This window comes from Tarenaya hassleriana, unplaced genomic scaffold (genome assembly GCF_000463585.1).
Source record: "Tarenaya hassleriana unplaced genomic scaffold, ASM46358v1 Cleome32, whole genome shotgun sequence".
Lineage (NCBI taxonomy): Eukaryota > Viridiplantae > Streptophyta > Magnoliopsida > Brassicales > Cleomaceae > Tarenaya > Tarenaya hassleriana.
Window position 1 is genome coordinate 176791 of NW_010966372.1, and position 19820 is coordinate 196610.

Genomic DNA, 19820 nt, shown 5'->3' on the forward strand with positions numbered 1-19820 from the left:
TGTCCCTCCTTGAAAAGCTAACGCGCTTCCGGGCCACGATTTTGATGTTTATAGTCGAATTGTATGGGTTGGTCTGATTTGGTTGGAGTGCTGCTGTCTACACTAGTCTTGTTGTATGACACTTGCTAGCAATTTCGGTTTCTCAGCCGCTATGTCTTCGTTCTTTCCAGCTCTTCCTACTACTCTAGAAGAGAGATACAACAAGTTGCCTTACTCTTTCTGGGTTCCCTCGGTACAGGAACCGATGAACAATCCTGTACCCTGTCAGGCATCCCCTCTGGTCTCTGGTGGAGATTCTGGTGGGCGTTTGTTTTCACCTTCCTCTGGATTCTGCAGTGGTATGCATGTTTCATCAGTCTCGTCACATGAAAGGAACTCTCAAACGCAGCCTTCCGTTTCTACCATGCCAAGAGAGAGAGCTTTGTCTCGCGTGGCTGGAGAAGGGCAGATCCAAGATTGTCCTTTGGAAATACAATCCCAGTCACTGATTAGTCACTCTCAAGAGCAGAAAGATATGCCCTGGTGTGCCGATCCGATGCAGGGGTTCTTTGATTTCCCTGACCATGTCCCTATTCAGAATCCACCAGCAGAGAGCAGTAGAGGAATGGTTTCATCCGAGGACCTCCACAAGAAAAGTGAGTGGCAAGAGTGGGCGGATCATTTGATCTCTGTTGATGATGGGCTAGAACCAAATTGGTCTGAACTTCTTGGGGATCCTAGTCTTCAGAATCATGATTCAAAGGTTGGTTTCTCCACCATATACGATACATATACTTGTCTTGTTCCATATATATGTATATGTGTGTGTATATATATATAACAGAGCATTTCCTTAATCCCTTTCTGTCAACTTTCCAGTTTCTCGTTCAACCAAGTAGATGCACTTCTTTTCTATATATTCGATGAAGATAACGATATAATGATATGTGACAGATATCACCACAATCTTCCGACATACCGAGGGAAGAGGTAAAGATTAAGCAGCATCAGACGGTAGTATCATCTGGGGAGCAATTTTCCGGCAAAAACTCATCATCCAGTGCTCCACCGTTGAAGCAGCGGATGCGCTGGACACCAGAACTTCACGAGTCATTTGTTGAAGCTGTCAATCAGCTTGGTGGTAGTGAACGTGCGTAAGAGTTTCTTCTTCTTCTTTTTTTTCCTGTGCCTTCAAATTTATTAGTCTCGGTGTGTTGGTTCTTGTTAAATTGTGGAACTTAGTGTTCTTGGGGCTTGTTATTGCAACAATAGGAGCCACGCCTAAGGCTGTTTTGAAGCTCATGAATAACCCAGGATTGACCATATATCATGTAAAAAGCCATTTGCAGGTTTGTCCTCATCCCTCCATCCATCCATACGTTTCATCGAAATTTCTCTAGCTGTGTTCATCTGTTAACCTTTAGCTTCTTTCTCGTTTTGCTCGCTTCCAGAAATACAGAACAGCTAGGTACAAGCCCGAGTCCTCAGAAGGTACAGGTATGGACTGTGTCTATTTTCGTAAACTATTTTTAAATTTGGGAAAGATTTAATGCATAAAGCATCTAAAGAATCAATTCTCTGATCAATTTGCACAAAAAACCTTATCAGTAAGAAGAAGAACACGCCATCTTATTCATTCATTCATTCATTCATTCATTCATTCATTCATTCATTCATTCATTCAGGCTTTGGTTATTCTCTGTTAGGTTTGTAAGTATTGTTTGCCTCAAATGGCAAAAGAATTTTGCGGAAGAAACGTATCTTATGTCGTTTCCTTGTTGGGCAGAAGGAGAACCTTCAGAGAAGAAGCTGACCTCCATTGAAGATATTAAATCTCTTGACTTGAAAACGTAAGCACATAGTTTTGTTTCTTTGTTACAGCTTTCCATCATGTGTGTTTTAACGGCGTTTGTTTGATCTGTTATACCTTTTTTTCTCTTCCAGGAGCATCGGAATCACGGAAGCTTTACGATTACAGATGGAAGTTCAGAAACGTCTCCATGAGCAGCTCGAGGTATGATTCTGTCCTGATTCGTGGCCCGGTTTACCAACTGAGAAGTAGAGTGGGTGGCAACATCAGTCGGGTTTTGGTCTGAATCTATGCAGATACAGAGGAAGTTGCAGCTGCAGATCGAAGAACAAGGACGGTATCTGCAGAAGATGTTTGAGAAACAACAAAAGATGCAAGACAATCAGAACAAGGGACCAAACCCTGATGATGACGACGATGATCCCTCGGCTCCATTACAAGACCAGTCATCGCCTTCCCCGAAAAAATCAGACAGCTCAGGGTCACAACCAAGGCAAGACAACGTCGCATCTCGGAAAGAGAAGAAGGGGGATGGTTTTAGCTCGGCGGATGAGGATCGATCCAGTTCTTCCCCGTCCAAGAAACGGGCCAGAGAAGATTAGAAGTTAAAAAGAGTTGTGGGGTCGATGATCTCTGGTCGAACTCAGAATCCAAGAAGGCGGGTAGGACCTTTCTTGTGGCTTAAGGTAGGGTTTGGTGGGTTGAACAAGAAGGCTTTGACTTGGTCTTTTTTTAATATGTTTTTTGTTGGTTTAGAAGCAGTCACTTTTGGGAGCCCCCTGCGAAAACTGCTGAGACAGATGAAAAGAAGTGTGCAGATGCTGTACATATTGTATTTGCTTTTGTTTCTCTCCATGGAAATTGCAGTTTGCTTGCACCCATGAAAATTAGAATTCCCTAATTTATAGGTTCTTCGCAAATCGTGTAAAAACTAAAAAAAAAATGAAAAGAAAAAACAGATTTTGCGAAATTATTTTGTTGTCTAAATAATCTCCAATCTAACCATTATTATATTTTATACAAAAATAGATCAATCATAATTTTTTAGTGATTTTAATAATTTTCTATGCAAAAGATAGTAAACAAGTTTTTTTTATAAAAAAAAAATCAGATATTTTAGGTAACGAATAACAGATTTAAAATTAATTTAAATAATTTACTAATAGTCAGTTTAGATTGCAGATAAAAAAAAAAATACATGTTTTTTTTCTCGAAAAAAAAAACATGTTAGAGAGTTTTTTTTTATGCATTCCATCAAATTTCCTTTTTTCTTTTTTTTTTTCTTTTTGTATAAATTTGATCAAATTTCCTCTGCATTATATCTCTCTAATTGTCGATGACGGATGATTCTTGCCGTTCTCTTGAAGTGCGTTCTCTCTCTCTCTCTCTCTCTCTCTCTCTCTCTGCAACTCAGTAGAAGTGAAGGTTCCAATCTTCTTATCCATACGGAGCCATCAGTGACCAGAGGAAGAAGAAGAAGGAGATGCTATTTCAGGTGGGAGGTGAAGGCACGCGCCCCACCTTCTTCGAGATGGCTGCCGCTCAGCAGCTTCCCGCCAGTCTTCGCGCCGCTCTTACCTACTCCCTCGGCGTAAATAAACAAACCCTAATTTTCTTCATTCTCTCTCCGTTCCTGGTTTGGCGTCCAGGTTCCCAGCCATCAAATTCTTAGGTTTTCGTGGTTTGTGATTCTAGGTTTTTGCGCTGAGACGACCTTTCCTTCATAAAATCTTAGACTACGAGGACGAATTCTTTGCTGTTCTGATGCTTATTCTCGAAGGACATAGCTTACGAACTACAGGTAGAAATGTTGGGGGTTTTCTTTATGGGTTGAGGGAGTGATGCGTTTTCTACTCATAATTTAGGTGTGTGAATTGTTTCAGATGCTTCCTTTGCTGAATCGTTGTATGGTTTGAGGAGGAAATCGGTGAGGTTGAGATTGAAAACGGATGGTGTAAGGAAGGATTCCGGCAAAGAAGCTCAACATTCCGGGTTAGAAAAGCGGCAGAGGATCCTTTCCGCAGTTTTTCTGGTGCTGACTCTTTCCTACCTCTGTTGTCTAATGGCAAAGTAAAAAATATGATGTGAATAGGATTTCTTGTTGGTACTATACTATGTTCTCCTGGACTTCGGACTTCCTTTCTCTTGTTATGGTTTTGTGCCGGAGGGTTACATCAAATTGAATTCGTTTCTGCATTGAACTCTTTGTTAAGTTGCTTTGCTTCAAAAGGTTCTTCATATGCTTGTTTCTATTGATTTGTTTTCTTCCTTTGAGGCATTGATTGCGCATCTGGAGTGAAAAAAATTGCCTGTCCAATCCTGAATTCTGCCCTGATATTGAATTGAGAGGATTTTCGTGACTATTTTGGTGCCAATGTCCTTGTGAAACTCGTATTGTTAATGCATATTTCTCCTTGTGAGATGGGTCTGCTGGTTTTTGTTGTCTTTGCGGGTAGAATTATCCAGGCAGAAGGGATATTAATGATTATCACTTTTCTCAGTCAAGAATGAACCTGATGAATTCGTAATGGATTTGGCTCTCTGATGTGCCTACGCAGGTTGTATTACCATATTTTAAGTCAAAGTTGCATGCCATATACAACAAAGAAAGGGAAGCCAGGCTTCGAGCAAGTTTATGGGGAACTGGGGGCCAAGGATTTGATGAAGCTGACTTCTTTGAAGTGGAGGAATCTGTTATTCCAAGAGATATTAGTGCAAACGAAGAGGTTTCTGTTAGATTACAATTGGCTAGGAAAATTCAGAAATTTATAGCTGCCTGCTACCCTTGGATACATGCAACCGGAGAAGGTGAATGTAAATTTATGTTGAAAAGTGGAGGTTTCTTGATCCTTTGGTAGACGATTCCCTGCATGTTTATCAGCAGTCACTAGTTAATCTTGTATAGGTCGTAGCAAGAGATGCCCTTTTTACGTTCAAAGTGTCTAATGGGAGTCATAGTCTGCCTTATCCTAAAATAAAAATATGCTCTAGGCTATGCACTTAAATTCAGAGGAGAATGACCTTGCATAAAAATATGCATGGTACTGTCATTCATTTGATATGACAGTTCCTATTGATTTGGAGAATGTTTTGGGGTTAACTTATATATGCTGATTTGAGATATACTGTGCAGGATTATCATTCACTTATCAGCTCCTATATCTTCTGGATGCTACTGGGTTTTATTCTTTGGGGCTGCAAGCTCTTGGCATTCAAGTTTGTCGAGCTACAGGGCAAGAACTGGTAAGCCACTTGGCAATACTTTCTGATAGATTTCTTCTCTCATTCGATTTCCTTTCCACATGTTTTACCATCTTCTTTGAGTGGATCTGCAAAAAGACCTAAAATGGTGAGCACTCAGGAGTGATGTCTAACTAACTCTTATCTTTCCTTTTCTTGATGTCAAGTTAGATGGATACATCTTCAAGAATTTCAAAAATACGAAGCCGTGAGCGTGAGAGACTTTCTGGTCCCCCTTGGTTAAGGGTATAATTTATCTTCTATTCGATCTGTAATCTAACTGGTTCATGATTAGTCGTCTGGTTTTTAAATTCTATAAAACCTTTGGAGACATAACCACTGATCAAGTTTTTTTTTTCTCGATTTTGAAATAGTCAGTACAAGGGGCACTTCTTAGCTGTTCATATGCAGTACTTGACTATGCACAAACAGGTCTAATTGCGGCAGTTTTTATCTTCAAAGTGAGTACACCTGCTGAATTTCACTGTACTACCCTCCTCTTTGTGGAAGTCTCTGGGTTTGAAGTGTATTTACTGGTTCAATCTCATTATGTCACTTAGTCAGGCTTTCTGCTTTCACTACATCTTAAGGGTTATGAATTTGAATTTCATTCGTTGACCTGGCTACATCCGTATGGCATCCCGTAGATTTTCAAGGAGATGAGCTTTATTCACATCCTAATATTTATTGTCCTTTTGGTGTTGCAGATGATGGAGTGGTGGTTTCAGTCAGCAGAAGAGAGATTATCAGCTCCAACCGTGTACCCTCCACCACCACCTCCTCCACCCCCGAAAGTAATAAAGTTGGAAGCTTGTTATATACCTTTAACACCTGAATCTAAAGGAGACGTCTTCGGCTTGTCAACTTTACAGTGTTTTTTTTTTCTCTCTTCCAACAGGTGGCCAAAGAAGGTATCCCGCTACCACCTGACAGAGCCGCATGCCCGTTATGCTTGCAGAACCGTGCAAACCCATCAGTTGTCACAGTCTCGGGATTCGTTTTCTGCTACTCTTGCGTATTTAAGTATGTCACAAAGGTGAGTTCTCTCCAATCCCGAATTTGCTGAACCCTAGCTGGACGAATCCAGCCAGCCTGATCTAGTATTGAAACAAGGATCCGCAAACCCTAGCTGAAAATCTCTCAGACACTTATAGGATTCATTTGGACAAAAGATAATTGGAGAATAGTGGAAGAAGATGGATAGGGTTGTCGTATGAAAGAACATGATACAAGTTTTGGTAAAAAAGAAAAAGAAAGTGGTATTGTGGGGTTAATCTTTCTTGATGTTATTTTGGTTGTTATGAAATGAAACAGTACAAGAGATGCCCGGTGACATTGACGCCGGCGAACGTGGATCAGATCAGAAGGCTGTTTCACGACACATAAGAACAAGCTACCGCGCTGCCTCACGCCGGCGAATGAGGTTAGGATTCGGATGGGAGCACCTCTTAATTGCTTGTCGAGTTTTTTATGCCTTGTCAATTCTACAAGTGTCGGGATCCGATGTTTCTTGTGTTGCAAGAAACTCTTGGTAACCCTAACAAACGGCCCCCTCAGCCCAACACACAAGGGTAATATGTGGAGACCCATAACAGGTTTCTCAGGGTCTTACAAAAATTCATAATTTAAAATATACTTCTGTTTTATTTTTATGTTCTGATTTTTGTATGTGGGCTGGAAGATGCCGCATACACTTGAGATGAGATGATAATATTAATAATGCCAATAATCAAGTAACGATGATACGAGATGAAGGAGGATATCGCGTTAAAATGAAATATCGTGTGGTTCTTGATTTATCGCGAGAAAGTACTTCGCTGGGATTTTCCACAGCCGTCTCGTGGTCCGACGGCCCCACCAAGTGCATTCGCGAAACGCTTCGACTCTTCATTCGACGTGGGGCGTCGACGGTTCTGATTTGGCCACGTCATCCTATATTCTCTTCATATTTGCATTTACGACCCCTCCTTTTTCTGGAAACCTCACTTGCTCACGCTATCCTTATGTTTGATACAATTATTGCCCCTGAAGATTCCGAACTAATGTGTGTGTGTGACTGTGTAGTCAATTATATTCAATAAATGGAACTTATCAGATATAAATATGTGTTATTATTGTCATTGACAAGACTTGTTGGTACCATGTACAAAGATTGTCCTTCCTTTAGACGCAATTCCTATGAATTTTTGAGCCCGTCTTTTTCATATGTATAATAAAATGTGGGAGCCCACCAAAAAGTATTCGATTCCTAATTAATCACTCAACTAACTAAAAATAAAATAATACAGAAAACTTTTACTTTTATAATGGAAAATGATTGCTTTCGAATTATATGAAATACAAATATCAATTTACCCGAAACGACCAAAAATGCATTCCATATTTTTGGACGAACAAAAAGACTATTTAGTTGTGGGTTACAATCCCATATTTTTTTTGCATTAATGGGAGATTGAATAATATTCGACCACATGGAAGGAAAAAATAAAATCGTTGGCCTTGTAACTAATATTTAATTTATCTTTTCATTCAAAGGGCAGACATTCCGGAGATATATGGTATGGCGAATCTTACTTTTCAGAATATTTTTCACCCAAAATCATGCATTGTGAAAAATATTAGACCGTGAACCATCTTTTTTAAAATCTTGTAATCACACTTTACAACTAAGTGTGGTTACAAAGATTTATAGAAAAGGCAAATATTATTGTTTATATTATCCCTTGTGTCATATCATATACTATACTTTCACCCCACGTCACTCCTTTCCAAGCATCATAGATTATTAATTACTCCGCCAAATATTAAAAATAAATGTGTAATTATATAAAATTTTAATACACTACAATACAATACTATACAAACTATATGAATCTTTGGTACATGTTTAAGAAACCTGGCTCGTCTTTTTGTTTTTGTCTCCTGAGTCTCTCAACGCTTTCTTTTTCTTTTCCTTTCCTGGGAAAATTTCTCATTTCTGGGTTTCCGGCAAAGTTCTTCTTTCTCGGCACAGCAAATTTCGACATCTGTTGCACATACACGTAAATAAGGTATACGTGTGTATATGTGTGTAAAAATAATGATTTTGTAAAATGGAATTCTTGTCTTGTTCCAATTGGTTCTTTCCTGCATGTCTCGTTTTCGGACCAGCTGTTGAACTGTTCCTATATATATATATATATTTTGTAAATGTAAAGTTTTCATCTTTACGTTCAAAATTATGATTTCCACAAAAAATAAAAATCGTATCTTTTTTTTTTCTGTTTAGAAAACGAAACAAAAATCAGATAGTATCTAACAGTTATGGTTCTCTCCTCTGATATCTCCTTGATTATATAACAATCCGTTAGAAGGGGTTTATCACCTTTTCCTTCTCTCCCTTTTTTTTCCATGTTCAGGAGAAAAAACAAAGTTTAAGATTGGATCTCTAGCTAAAAAGACTGAGAATTTACGAAGGTTTATCAGATTTTGATACTGGGTTTTCTTTTATTTTATTTTTTAAATTTGGAATGAATTTTTTTAGTGATGCTTTCCTTTTTTTTTTTTTTGTTCTTTTCTTTGCCGCAGGGAAGGAGAAGATAGGAAGATGGACCACGTCATGAAGAAACAACAAATTGGCATCAAAGCAAAGCATTTTAATTTATTTTAGAGTGAAAAAGCTGAGAGGGATTTGATTGCATGTGATTCTCGGTTTCTAGTTGGTTGGGTTGGCTAGATAAAGAAAGAAAGAAGGGAAAAGTGTGTTTGTTTCTCGAGAAAATTGTAGGTAGGAAGAAGATGATGATCATCTCCTGAGGAGAAACAAGTGGGTTTGTTTGTAATCAAAGGGGTTGTTTGGTTGCTGAGAAAATCTCAATCAGAAAGGGAGAGAAAATGGAAGGAAACGGCACGAGAACACTGGAGAGAGTGGTATCAGAGAAGGCGATGAAGCTAGGAAGTTCATTTCCATGCCAAATCTGCGTGGTTGGGTTTCTATGTGGAATCTGCCTCACTTCACTCTTCTTGGCTGCCATCACCTCCCTCGCCGGCTTCGAACTCGCCGGAATTTCCTTCTCCGCCGTCCAATTCAGTTCCTCCTCTCAGTCCATCAGTCAGTCAGCCTCTCCCCCTTGATTCGGATCAGACAGTTGAAATCGATGTTTTTTGCAGGTTTTGACCGTTGGGTTGTGTTCATGTCGTGTAGATATGGTCGGAAGCATAGGCCGTAGCCCTAAACCGACGGAACAGAAACTCGAACCAGAGGAAGAAGATTCAGTAAACCTCTTGGTCTCAGCTTGGGAGGAGCTTCTGAAACTGAAACATGATGACAGAGAGGTGTTCTTCTTCAAGAAACTAGGGTTGAACCGTTCTAATGTCCCCAACGCTCCACATCTGGAGAATTGCAAGCTGAGCAAACGCAGGAGCGAGCGTTTGGATACTCGGATAGGGAACGAGACGTTCCCGCCATGGACAAGCTGGAAGGGGGGACATCATCAAGCTTTGTCCGAAGCCGAACGTGCTTATCCTCCTTGGGTATGTATGTTTTCTTCAACCCTTTTTTTTTACGTTTACCCTTCTCTCTGTTTCGCCGTTTTCCCGACGGGAGATTGCGTTCAGGTCGATGGAGCGGACGAGGATAACTACCCGTTGACGAGGAAAGTGCAACGCGACTTATGGATCCATCAGCACCCGCCGGACTGCGAGAATCCGAACGTTAAGTTCCTCGTAGTCGACTGGGAAAGACCGCCTGGTTTCGGCATCGGAGCTCAGATTGCCGGGATGACGGGTTTTCTCGCCATTGCGGTGAAGGAAAATCGGGTTCTCGTTACCGATTACTACAACCGAGCAGACCATGATGGCTGCAGAGGTATCAATCAAGCAAGCAAAACTCCATGAAATCGTGCACCCTCGGGTTTCTCACTTACATTCTTGTTCCTGCAAGGTCCGTCTCGTGCGAGCTGGTCGTGTTACTTCTTACCCGAAACGTCTCGAGAGTGTCGAGACCGTGCATTTGAGCTCGTAAGAAGGAAAGAGGCATGGGAGACGGGAACAGTGACCAGAAAACATAACTATAGTTCGAAGGAGATATGGTCGGGGAGCACACCGAGGTATAGGCTCTTGAAAGAACATTATTATTATCAAGTTCTTGCTCTTGCATTGTCATGACCTCGTCGGAATGTTTCAGGTTATGGGGCGAACCTTGGAATTACATGAAGCCCACGACGGAGATCAATGGAAGTTTCGTGTCGGTTCACCGGAAAATGGACCGGCGATGGTGGAGAGCTCAGGTAAAACCTGTAAAAAAACACGATGAAAGGCCCGTTATCGAGACAGATCGAGTAAGTCTTACCGAGAAAAAAAAACACGTTTTTGGATTTGGACAGGCAGTGAGATACCTGATGAGATTCCAAACAGAGTACACTTGCGGTCTGATGAACGCCGAACGCCACTCTGCATTCGGGTTTGAAGCTGCAAAGCTCGTTCTCTCGGGGGTCAACCGAAACTGGCCAAAGGCGCGTCCTTTTCCCATGTTTTTCGTTTCCGGGTTACATGCCTGAATTCAACGTTCTTCCACTCACCAGAAGAAGGCGTTCTTGATGCAGGAGGCGAAGGAGAGCTCGAGGTCGGAAATGGAGGAATACGTCTGGTCGAATCACAAGCCATGGATTCCACGGCCATTGCTAAGCGTGCACGTCCGGATGGGTGACAAAGCCTGCGAGATGAAGATCGTCGCATTAGACGAATATATGCGTCTCGCCGACCGGATCAGAGCCCGGTTTCCACACCTCAAAAGCATATGGCTTTCTACCGAAATGCAGGTTTTTTCTGCACATTTCACCAACCATGTAAACGTGTGTAATGTAGACATTTTCGGGATCTAGAAAAAAAACCGTGTTTGCAGGAAGTCATAGAGAGAATGGAGGAATACCCGGAATGGAGATTCTACTACACGAAGAAAGTGAAGAGGCAAGTCAGGAACGTGTCAATGGCAGGATACGAGGCGAGCCTCGGGAGAGAGACGAGCACGAACTATCCGCTGGTGAACTTCTTGATGGCATCAGAGGCAGATTTCTTCATCGGAGCATTGGGTTCCACTTGGTGTTTCCTCATCGACGGCATGAGGAACACCGGCGGCAAAGTCATGTCCGGTTATCTCAGCGTCAACAAAGACAGATTCTGGTAAAAACCAGTTCAAAGATTCGACCTTTTCTCTCCAAAAGGACGCAACCTTTCTGGTGCTTTGTACATAGCAACTTCGGTATAGAGTAAATCTTAGGTTTTTCCGGTAAAAACCCACATCTCACATCTGTCGATCCACTTCCAAGTTTCGACCTTTTCGTCATAAAAACAAAAGTCGAATCCTTTCTGGTGTTTTGTACATAGAAGTTCGGTATTATGGTATATACAGAAGTATCCAAACAGAAACTCTTGAAAACCTGTTTGGTGGACTATACTTTATCAACTTGGTCTAAACTTCAATCAATCACCAACGAATGACGTCACGCAACGTTAAAGAACTCCAAGAACAAAGGGAGAAAATGGTGGGAGAAGTTATTCCTTCGGACATTCCCATGTTCTTGGAACTCGGGAACTGACACAAACTAGTTGCGGGGAAACGCATCCTAAGTTCGTACGCGACAAATTTCTTTAAGTTCGTACGCGACGGAGATCAATGAAAGTTATTCCTTCGGATCTGTGTACTACTTGTGTATCATAATCGATTTTTTTTCCCTGGGCAGCTGGTACACGACAAAAACAGAGATCACGAAGCAACAAGGTACAAGATTCGGACGGTTAAAAGACGAGAAACCCAGAACTAGAACAAGACACGGAAGAGAAACAACAGACCAAGGCATTGACAAAGATACAGTATGACATAACAGTATACCCGAAGAAAAAGAACTGACTACCCAAGAGCTAAACCATTATAAATAAATGGAATCATGTCATCATCCGCTAAAAAGAACCGAAAGGAAAACATAAGCTACAATGTTCCGACCTGAGAAGACGCTTCTCCACCGAGATCCTGCTCAAACATACGCCCGAAAAATCAGGTACTAGCTTCAGGGAATCCAAAACCGATATCACATTTCAAGAAACTCGATATCCAAATCGAATCCTTCGCTTACGATTGGTTTCCCAGTCACAACAGCAGGCGAGTGCCCGTGGAACTTTGAATACTCGTCAAGAATCCAAGCCATTGTCTGAAAATTATCGTTTCAAACCCGCAAATTCTCACGAATAAATTTCAGGAACATCGAGGAAACCTTCAAAGAAACTCGAACCTGAGGACCAGTGCCCATATCAGGAGCAGGAACATCGGTGTGGATCCCGATGAGATCGTGGATCCTCTGGGTGAAAACGCGGGTCAGACGCTCGAGCTCGGAAATGCTGAGCTGGCTAGGGTCACAGCCAATCCCTCCTTTGGCTCCTCCGTATGGTAACTTGGCCACCGCTGTTTTCCATGTCATCAGCTGAGCCAAGGCGTTCACTTCATCCGGATCCACCTGCGGTTCATACCAAATTCCGGTTCGCTATAACCATACCGATAAAATTCCAATACCAAAACTTGATTTCTTGTTCTTGTACTCGTTACAAGAACAAGAAATTTTGTGAAAATATTAACAAATTCAAACCTCGGGATGATATCTGATTCCACCCTTCATGGGACCTCTTGCGTTGTCGTGTTGAACTCTAAACCCGACAAATGATGCCAGAGTCCCATCATCTTTCGGTATGGTACATTCCACCTTTCAAAATTAAATAACATGGTATCAATCGATTAAACACAAGGAAGCTAAAACGCCAAATAACAACCGACATTTTCGTGAATCTGCTTCAATTTTTCTCCTTGCAAAATCCAGAAACCAAACCGATCCGGTTCGATTAACCGGTATGACCCGAAAACAGGGGTTATTTCGGAAGAAAACCGCCTTAACCTCGGTGTCGGCGCCGGAAGAAACTGGATTGTCTTAGAGGAACACTCAGAAAGACCCATGAGAAATTGGGTAGATTCTCAGACACTTGAGCGATCGGAGAAAAATTACAGTAAGAGAAGGGGAAAAATTGTTAGAAAGTGATAAAGATCGGACCTTGATTTCTCTGAAGGGAATAATCAAGCTTCTCTCGAGCTTTGAATCCAAACCCAGAAGCCTGGATGCTAGTTTGAAGTTCCTGTTGGTTGCCGCTAAGGCATTCATAGCTTCTTCTGTGCTGTTTTTCTTCTTTCTGGGTTTTGATCAGAATTATGTGAGAAAGTGACGGATAAGTCTCTGCGTGTGAGTATATAAGTATCTATACAAACACAGAGACTGAGTGCGTATATATGTACGTATTTCTTGGGTGTATATTTCTAGTTTTCTATAATTCAACCTGATTATATATATTATATATATATATAACTGAAAGATTGTTAATTATCATAATGATCGGAAAAATCAGCGACTAAGGCTAGAAAACATATCGAATGGTTGATTTACTAATCTAAGAGGGTCAATTAAGAGCGACTTACAGAAGGAACAGATATTTAGAGGTGTTGATTTGGAATATAATTAGTAAATATTATGAAAATAATTTCCAAAAAACATAAATGTTTCCGGAATGTTTATAGACGGTTTATTTCGTGTATTTTACTCTGAATTCGGTTTAATTAAAAATAAAAAATTGAATACCTATTTAATTTTGTATTCAATCAATTTCATCTAAAAATCATTCTAATTATTTTTTAAACCTTAATTGTTATTATGTATGCATTTTATTGTTTGATTCATGTACATAAATTTTCCTTAGGATTACTCTCCCTTCTCTTTTTGAATTTATCTAGTCTGCATATGATGTAACTTTGAAACTTGTGGAAAGACATATGTTGATAGCTTCAATGTAAATGTCTGACTTTAGACCAAACACAGAAGCCAACTGCACTAGACAGAACCTACACGTCATTCCACGGTGGAAGTCCAAGAGGATAAAATTCGCAATTAGATTTTCTTTTATTTTAGTTAAATGAATTTAATGATGAACCTAACAAAAATAATAACACACAAATACCTAAATTTTTATAAAAATTCTATATAAATACCTAAACTATAATATTTCTATATAAATACCTAAACTTTTTAAATTTTATATACAAATTTAGATTTTTGAATTTTTTTAAAATAAATACAAATTTAAAAATATTTTCAAATAAAATAGATGATGTTATTAATAGATTTTAAGTTTATTTAAATTTTTTTTTTCAGATATCTAGGTATTTATGTAGGATTCTAGAAAAGTTTAGGTATTTGTATAGAAATTTTATAATTTAGATATTTATTTAAGATTTTTGTAAAAGTTTAGGTATATACGAAATTTTCAAAAAAAATAAAAACATTTGAATTATTTGGGCTTCAACTATGCCCAATATTTTAAAAAATGAGAGGCCCATGACCATGAAACGTAAGAAAACGAGAAGCCCATGAAACTTTTTCCCATTTACAAATTAGAGTAGAATAGGGAGGAAATGTTCAATAAATATCTTTACTGTTTTTTTATAATCAACTAGACTGTCGCCCCAACTAATCAAAATTAAAAATTAAATATCGTGTTCGTAGAAAAGGAGAGATGGTTGGCATCTTCCCTGACAGGGACGGGAGCGGCCCCTTGGGCCTAGCTTGTGATTGAACGCATTAAGGCAACCCACCTCTAGTGGATCTTAACCATTTTTTAAAAAACACAAACCCCACATAGATCCTTCTTCTTCTCCTCCTCTTCCCCAACGCCGTCGATTACGAGGAGCTACGTTCTGTCGTCTCGTCCGGAAACCAATTGATTTTCTCGGGGATTCGGAGATTGGTCAGTTCTTTCGCTTCGCGGATTTAGATTCGCAATTTCTTCTGTCAGAATTCTTCGCGCTCTGTTCCGTCCGGGGGAGGACTGGGGAAACGCGCGAGTTCCGCGGGTTTTGATTTCTGTTTGGATTTGGGGCTGGAGCCAGGGTATGGCATTCGGTTCTCCGGGTCTTTTCGTCTGATAGATACGAGTTTCCAGAGGAATTGACGAGTCTCACGTTTTTTCCCTTGAATCGCGAATCGCGATACTTCAATTTTTGTGTTTGGTGAAATTAGGGTTTTAGAATCGGAATCTGAATGGTCGCTTGCGTTGAATTGTTTCGAATAGGCAAGAATTAGGATATGATTTTGAATCGGACCTTGACATTCGAGAATCAGAATCTGAAGCGGTGCAAAATTGAGTCGGAAATTGCTTACGAAAGCAAAAAGGACGAATTTCGGGTGTATAAGAAGCGGCAGAGGGCAAGCGGGTATCACCCGTGCCGAGAACCCGACGATCTCACCAGTTGCTCAGGTTCCTTGACCAGCGAAGAAGGATCTCAGCTGGGCTCCTACAAGTCTGCTCCATCGGTGTCTAAGTCATCTCGTGGCAGAACTCGAGCTGTCCCCTCGAGGTTCAACGATACGGTTCTCGATGCATGGAGAACTAGACGTCGCAAACACGAGGATTCAAATTCGAGTTATGACGGTGATGTATATTTGGAGAAGAAGGATGAGTGCAATGGTAAAAGGGTTAAATTTGGAACCCCGAAATTTCATCCCAGCGAAGGTTAGAAGTCACGTTTGAATTTGAACCGGATAAATATTTCATCACCCTAATTTGGATTAAGTTTTACTAATTTAGATGTTTTTTATTATATATATATATATATATATGAAACCCGTTGTATATGATGTACATGTATGCCATGAACTACATCTCAAAGACTTATTCCAATTATTTATTTGTGTATAAGTTTGACAAAATCCAAGTTCATGCATTTTACCTAGTGATGTCAAAATGAGCCAAGTTCGCGAGCTGGTTCGCGGTTGGCTCGTTTTTTATCGAGCTGGGCTGAAAAATAAAAGACAAAAAAAAACGGGCCGAACGAGCATCGGGACGAAAGCAACTGACATTCGCACGAGGCATCTACACACCACCGCTCATCGACATTAAAAAAATATTAGGGTTTCATACTTTAATTTCTTCACTTCTTATGTTTATATAGCAAATTAAAATTCATGATTTGTTAATGTTGGTGTATATTTTTTGTTATATTTTGATGTTGTTGGTGTATGAAACTTTCATATTGATGTTGATGTATATTTTTTGTTATATTTTGATGTTGTTGGTGTATTATACTTTTTTATGTTTGTTTGGTTTTGTTAATTTTTCTTGATTTAGATATATTTTTATGGATTGTTATGTTAAATATTTTATGTTATATTGTATGACTTCAAAATATTATTGTTACGTAGACTTTAAATGATTAATTTTTATGTAATTTTTTAAAAAATCGAATAATTAGATAAAAACGGGCTGGCTCGCGAGCCGGCTCGAAGCTCGGACAATTTGGTCTGGGTCAGAGTTTTTCTAGCTCATAAAAAAACGGGCCGAACGAGCTGAGCCAAAAATGAGCTGGCTCGAGACGAGCCGGTCCGGGTCGGTCCGAGCCCGCCCTTTTTACATCACTAATTTTACCATATAATAATAGCAGTAGCAGTGGTGGTGGAGTTGGTGGATGCGTCTTATCCATCTCCCGAAGTATTTGTGCAAAAGCCCATTAACTACATAATATTTGCACAAGAGCCCTTGCCTTATTTGTACAAAAAGCCCGTTGAATTGAATGTTATTTATTTCCAGTCTGTAACTTTTGGAAGCATACTTGAAAGTATTTGGTTGATTTTTTGAGAAGCTACAATTCAAATAAAATAAATTTCGCAACAAAATAATCAAACCGTTTTACAAAAAAAAAACGATTAGGGTAAAACAGGAACCAATTTCCAGATTATTTAACTAATATATATTAGAGCTAAAACACTTGTATTTCATTTGGTAGATGTTTAATTATTTGGTGGACAAATTGTAAACACAAATTGACTTATTTAATAGAAAATATAATAATTGGGGCTATTATGTTATTGACATATATACATATATGACAAATTTCAACTTCTCTCTCTCTCCATCTCCATCGCCGGCGAATTGAAGCGCGTTCTCTCTCCTTGTTCTTCTCACGCGGGGAGATGGATTGAAATGTAAACCACAAGCCTTTAAATTCTCTCTTTTGTTTGCTTCTTTTTTTTCCCCTTTTTTGTCGAATTATTAAACCCTAACTGTTGATTCTCTGGACTTCTAGCACCACCTCGTCCGATCCTCTGTTTTTGTCTCCAATTCGTGGGTCAAACCCAGAAATTCAGTTCCTTCGACGTTCGATCTTCGTTCGCGTCTTGCCCTTTCTGTTGTTTTCTCTCACGATATGTGTCCCTTGAGGTTCTTACTGGTGTTCTTCTCCGCCGTACTTGCCGGTTATTTTGCGTGGAGGACGGTGAGTTCGTCGGACGAATCCGCCGTAGATGCCATCTCTGGCGAGTCTCAGGTCGAACAGAAGGATAAACGAGGATTCAACTTCAAAAGGGTACGCCAAAATTTCGATGTTTTCTCCTTCAATCTCGTGATTTTTCGGTATGGGTTTCTAATTTCCGTTTTTTTCCCTAAAAAGACGATGGAGAACGGGTTCTGGGTGTTCGTGGATATGGCGAGCGGAAGGTATCTATGGAGAAATCTGAAGGAAATGAGGGGAAAAAGCCATTGAAGGGGGAAAAGAAATGTACTTTTGATTCAAAGATCCGTTTGATTGCTTGTGCAGAAAGCTAGGAACCATTATCAATACTTGGATGGATGTTGGTGTGTCTCTGGTTGTTGTTTTGATCTGAATTCTGTAATTTCATCACTTGAGATCTGATGTAAGAATGAGAAAGACGTGCTGTTAAGCAATTTCTGTTCTTTCCCATCGCAATGTTCTCATGTCCCATGACTTGTCATCACACAAGGTAGATTGATACAATATAAACCTCTGAATGCCAAATATACACATTGAAGAACGTATATATGTACAACTAGGTTGAGATTGAAAGACGTGGTGGAGACACAGAAAAAGGAATCACCTTGAATCAGATTGAAGCTTGATAGACATGTAGAGAAGGGTGAGAAGGGCACCTTGTGGAAGAGGGGCGTGTCTAGCCAGATTGGAGCCGACCCACATGGCCACCACCACCAGAACCACCACGCTGCTGCTGGCTTTTCCGCAGACCCAGCTGGCAAACCCGAGGCAGAGCGTGAGGAGGACACCACCTCTCCCGCCCAATACCCACGCGATCAAGTACCCGAGTTTGTAACCTGTGTCCAGTTCTTTGTCGAGCAAGGCCATGACGGTGCTAAATGTGAGAGATACTTGGCTACCGAGGGCGTTCAGGAGAAATATCGATAAGAAGGCAGACTTCAGTACTTCGAGAAAGGAGCCTCGCTCTCGAGCTGCCGTGTCTTTTTCTTGCGGTTTGTCATCGGTTTCATCGCAGTAGAAATGTGAGTTTGGATATGTAGAATAATATCCATAAAATCTCTCGTACCGAGATCTTCGTTTTTTCTCAGACCAGCTGTAGTAATTCACTGCATCTTCATCTTCATCTTCGGGGCTGTAGTGCCTTTTCACTCTATATGACCTGGAATTTTCTTGATGTTTAAGAGTTCGATCGTACTGAATCCTCGTAGCTTCATTTGATAGCACCTTTTGAAAAACACAGATGGAAAAAAAATAGAAATCCTCAATCCATTGGACGCGGAACTAACAGAAGATTGCAATTCATGGAGAAACTAGGTAACCACATCATGATTCTATTCAAAGAACCTTGCCCTCATTGCAAACATCACGATAGATTCCACAAAACTGGTTCTGGTAAAGAAACTAGAATCATCGATCGTTCTTATCTCGCTTTCAGTCAGGAACCTCAAAATATGTATTGCTAGATGTGAGTTAAGGAGGGCAAAAGAGGCTTCAGAAGAATCCTTACTTCATAAGCATGGCGGATGCTCTTGAACAGCTCTTCAGCTCTGGAGTCCTTGCTCACATCAGGATGAAGCTGCAACAGAGGTGCCAACTTTCTGTTAGCTGCATCTCATGCAGATTTGAAGAACAAGCTAAAGAACTTAAAGAACACCAAGCAACTAAGGGAAACAAGAACAAACCTCAGACCAAGCGTTAATAGGATCGATCAAAGGAAGAAGGATAAGCGAGAAGGAAATTGACAAAACGTTCAATGCAATATGTTCATGATCAAACATAATCCCCAACATGAGCTAGAGAGGCATTAAAACATCTCGATGATCAGGAAGACAGAGTTCCAGATCAACCTATCTGCCAGTGTTAATTGCAGTTAGATGCCAAATCACCCTGAAGCATGTATCCTTATAACGCATAATCTCCAACTACTCTGCTACCCAAAATTGTTCGTAAATCAAAGCGACAATATCTTTGATTCTTTGCCAATTCTTTCCTCAAGTCTCAACCTTTTCACTTCCTCTGTAGAACTGAACACAATGTCTTCTAGAGTTCCGTGTTCGACAACTAATCCTGAACTAGTTTGCGTCTTAAAAGTGATCACTTGTAGAATCGATCAATTGTCGTCTCAAACTCATTTCATTCCCTCTTAATTCGAACAAATATCACCACTTTCACTAGCAAAATCCAGAATTAGCGTTCCTCCTCACCACACAAATCAATCACAAAACAACAGAGACCCTCGATTTCGAACCCAATCAAGGACAATTTCCAAGCACATCCCTACCTTGAGGGCGAGAAGTCGATAAGCTCTCTTGATGTCGGCGAATGAGGCGCTGCGGGGGATTCCGAGAACAGCGTAGTGATTCTGACCGCCGCCGATCGAAGCCGGAGACGGCGATGACCACGACGAAGACGAAGAGGAAGCCGCGGCGGGCCGGACCC

At 40.4% G+C, this 19820-nt stretch overlaps 6 protein-coding genes across 16 annotated transcripts in view; 4 read left to right on the plus strand and 2 right to left on the minus strand.

Annotated features, from left to right (window-relative positions):
- Window positions 1-2676, plus strand: part of LOC104820768 (protein PHR1-LIKE 1) — a 4887-nt gene extending 2211 nt beyond the window's left edge. For 4 of the 8 annotated variants that reach the window (XM_010551359.2, XM_010551361.1, XM_010551360.2 and 1 more), the window contains exons 2-8: window positions 239-742; window positions 934-1129; window positions 1252-1328; window positions 1431-1476; window positions 1766-1829; window positions 1924-1993; window positions 2086-2676. In XM_010551359.2, coding sequence (XP_010549661.1) covers window positions 245-742; window positions 934-1129; window positions 1252-1328; window positions 1431-1476; window positions 1766-1829; window positions 1924-1993; window positions 2086-2391 — 1257 coding nt within the window. In that variant the 5' untranslated portion in view covers window positions 239-244 and the 3' untranslated portion in view covers window positions 2392-2676. Of the gene's footprint in view, window positions 1-12; window positions 743-933; window positions 1130-1251; window positions 1329-1430; window positions 1477-1765; window positions 1830-1923; window positions 1994-2085 lie in introns of those variants that run through there. The other 4 variants (XM_010551357.2, XM_010551358.2, XM_010551355.2 and 1 more) reach the window with 3 other exon arrangements.
- Window positions 2677-3113: 437 nt separating this feature from the next.
- Window positions 3114-6681, plus strand: LOC104820770 (peroxisome biogenesis protein 12). Its single transcript, XM_010551363.2, has 10 exons — window positions 3114-3380; window positions 3485-3590; window positions 3673-3821; window positions 4348-4597; window positions 4923-5032; window positions 5201-5275; window positions 5404-5490; window positions 5737-5823; window positions 5928-6065; window positions 6344-6681. The coding sequence occupies exons 1-10, from the start codon at window positions 3273-3275 to the stop codon at window positions 6413-6415; spliced, it is 1182 nt and encodes a 393-aa protein (XP_010549665.1). The 5' UTR covers window positions 3114-3272; the 3' UTR covers window positions 6416-6681.
- Window positions 6682-7973: 1292 nt separating this feature from the next.
- LOC104820771 lies at window positions 7974-11446 on the plus strand. 3 transcript variants are annotated; one of them, XM_010551365.2, is made up of 9 exons: window positions 7974-8079; window positions 8597-9119; window positions 9213-9541; window positions 9626-9875; window positions 9951-10116; window positions 10194-10296; window positions 10393-10521; window positions 10612-10827; window positions 10911-11446. In XM_010551365.2, exons 2-9 carry the CDS (start codon window positions 8903-8905, stop codon window positions 11190-11192), a joined length of 1692 nt encoding a protein of 563 aa, XP_010549667.1. In that variant the 5' UTR covers window positions 7974-8079; window positions 8597-8902; the 3' UTR covers window positions 11193-11446. The 3 variants fall into 3 exon arrangements, with proteins under 3 accessions (XP_010549667.1, XP_010549668.1, XP_010549666.1); XM_010551366.2 differs by lacking the exon at window positions 7974-8079 and adding an exon at window positions 8255-8485 and having other exon boundaries at window positions 10612-10823; window positions 10911-11003; XM_010551364.1 differs by lacking the exon at window positions 7974-8079 and adding an exon at window positions 8257-8485.
- Window positions 11447-12042: 596 nt separating this feature from the next.
- Window positions 12043-13361, minus strand: LOC104821147 (probable glutamate dehydrogenase 3). The gene is made up of 4 exons (XM_019203378.1): window positions 13102-13361; window positions 12646-12759; window positions 12295-12516; window positions 12043-12213 (listed from the first exon to the last, which is right to left on the minus strand). Exons 1-4 carry the CDS (start codon window positions 13207-13209, stop codon window positions 12094-12096), a joined length of 564 nt encoding a protein of 187 aa, XP_019058923.1. The 5' UTR covers window positions 13210-13361; the 3' UTR covers window positions 12043-12093.
- A 3627-nt stretch (window positions 13362-16988) lies between these two features.
- LOC104820773 lies at window positions 16989-17824 on the plus strand. Of its 2 annotated transcripts, XM_010551371.1 has the most exons (3): window positions 16993-17076; window positions 17178-17456; window positions 17541-17824. In XM_010551371.1, exons 2-3 carry the CDS (start codon window positions 17298-17300, stop codon window positions 17631-17633), a joined length of 252 nt encoding a protein of 83 aa, XP_010549673.1. In that variant the 5' UTR covers window positions 16993-17076; window positions 17178-17297; the 3' UTR covers window positions 17634-17824. The 2 variants fall into 2 exon arrangements, with proteins under 2 accessions (XP_010549672.1, XP_010549673.1); XM_010551370.1 differs by having other exon boundaries at window positions 16989-17456.
- Window positions 17808-19820, minus strand: part of LOC104820772 (dnaJ homolog subfamily C member 18) — a 2366-nt gene continuing 353 nt past the window's right edge. Inside the window, exons 2-4 of the mRNA XM_010551369.2 lie at window positions 19663-19811; window positions 18889-18957; window positions 17808-18605 (exon numbers count right to left, since the gene is read on the minus strand). Of these exons, the coding sequence (XP_010549671.1) occupies window positions 17982-18605; window positions 18889-18957; window positions 19663-19811 (842 nt within the window). The 3' untranslated portion in view covers window positions 17808-17981. The remainder of the gene's footprint in view (window positions 18606-18888; window positions 18958-19662; window positions 19812-19820) is intronic.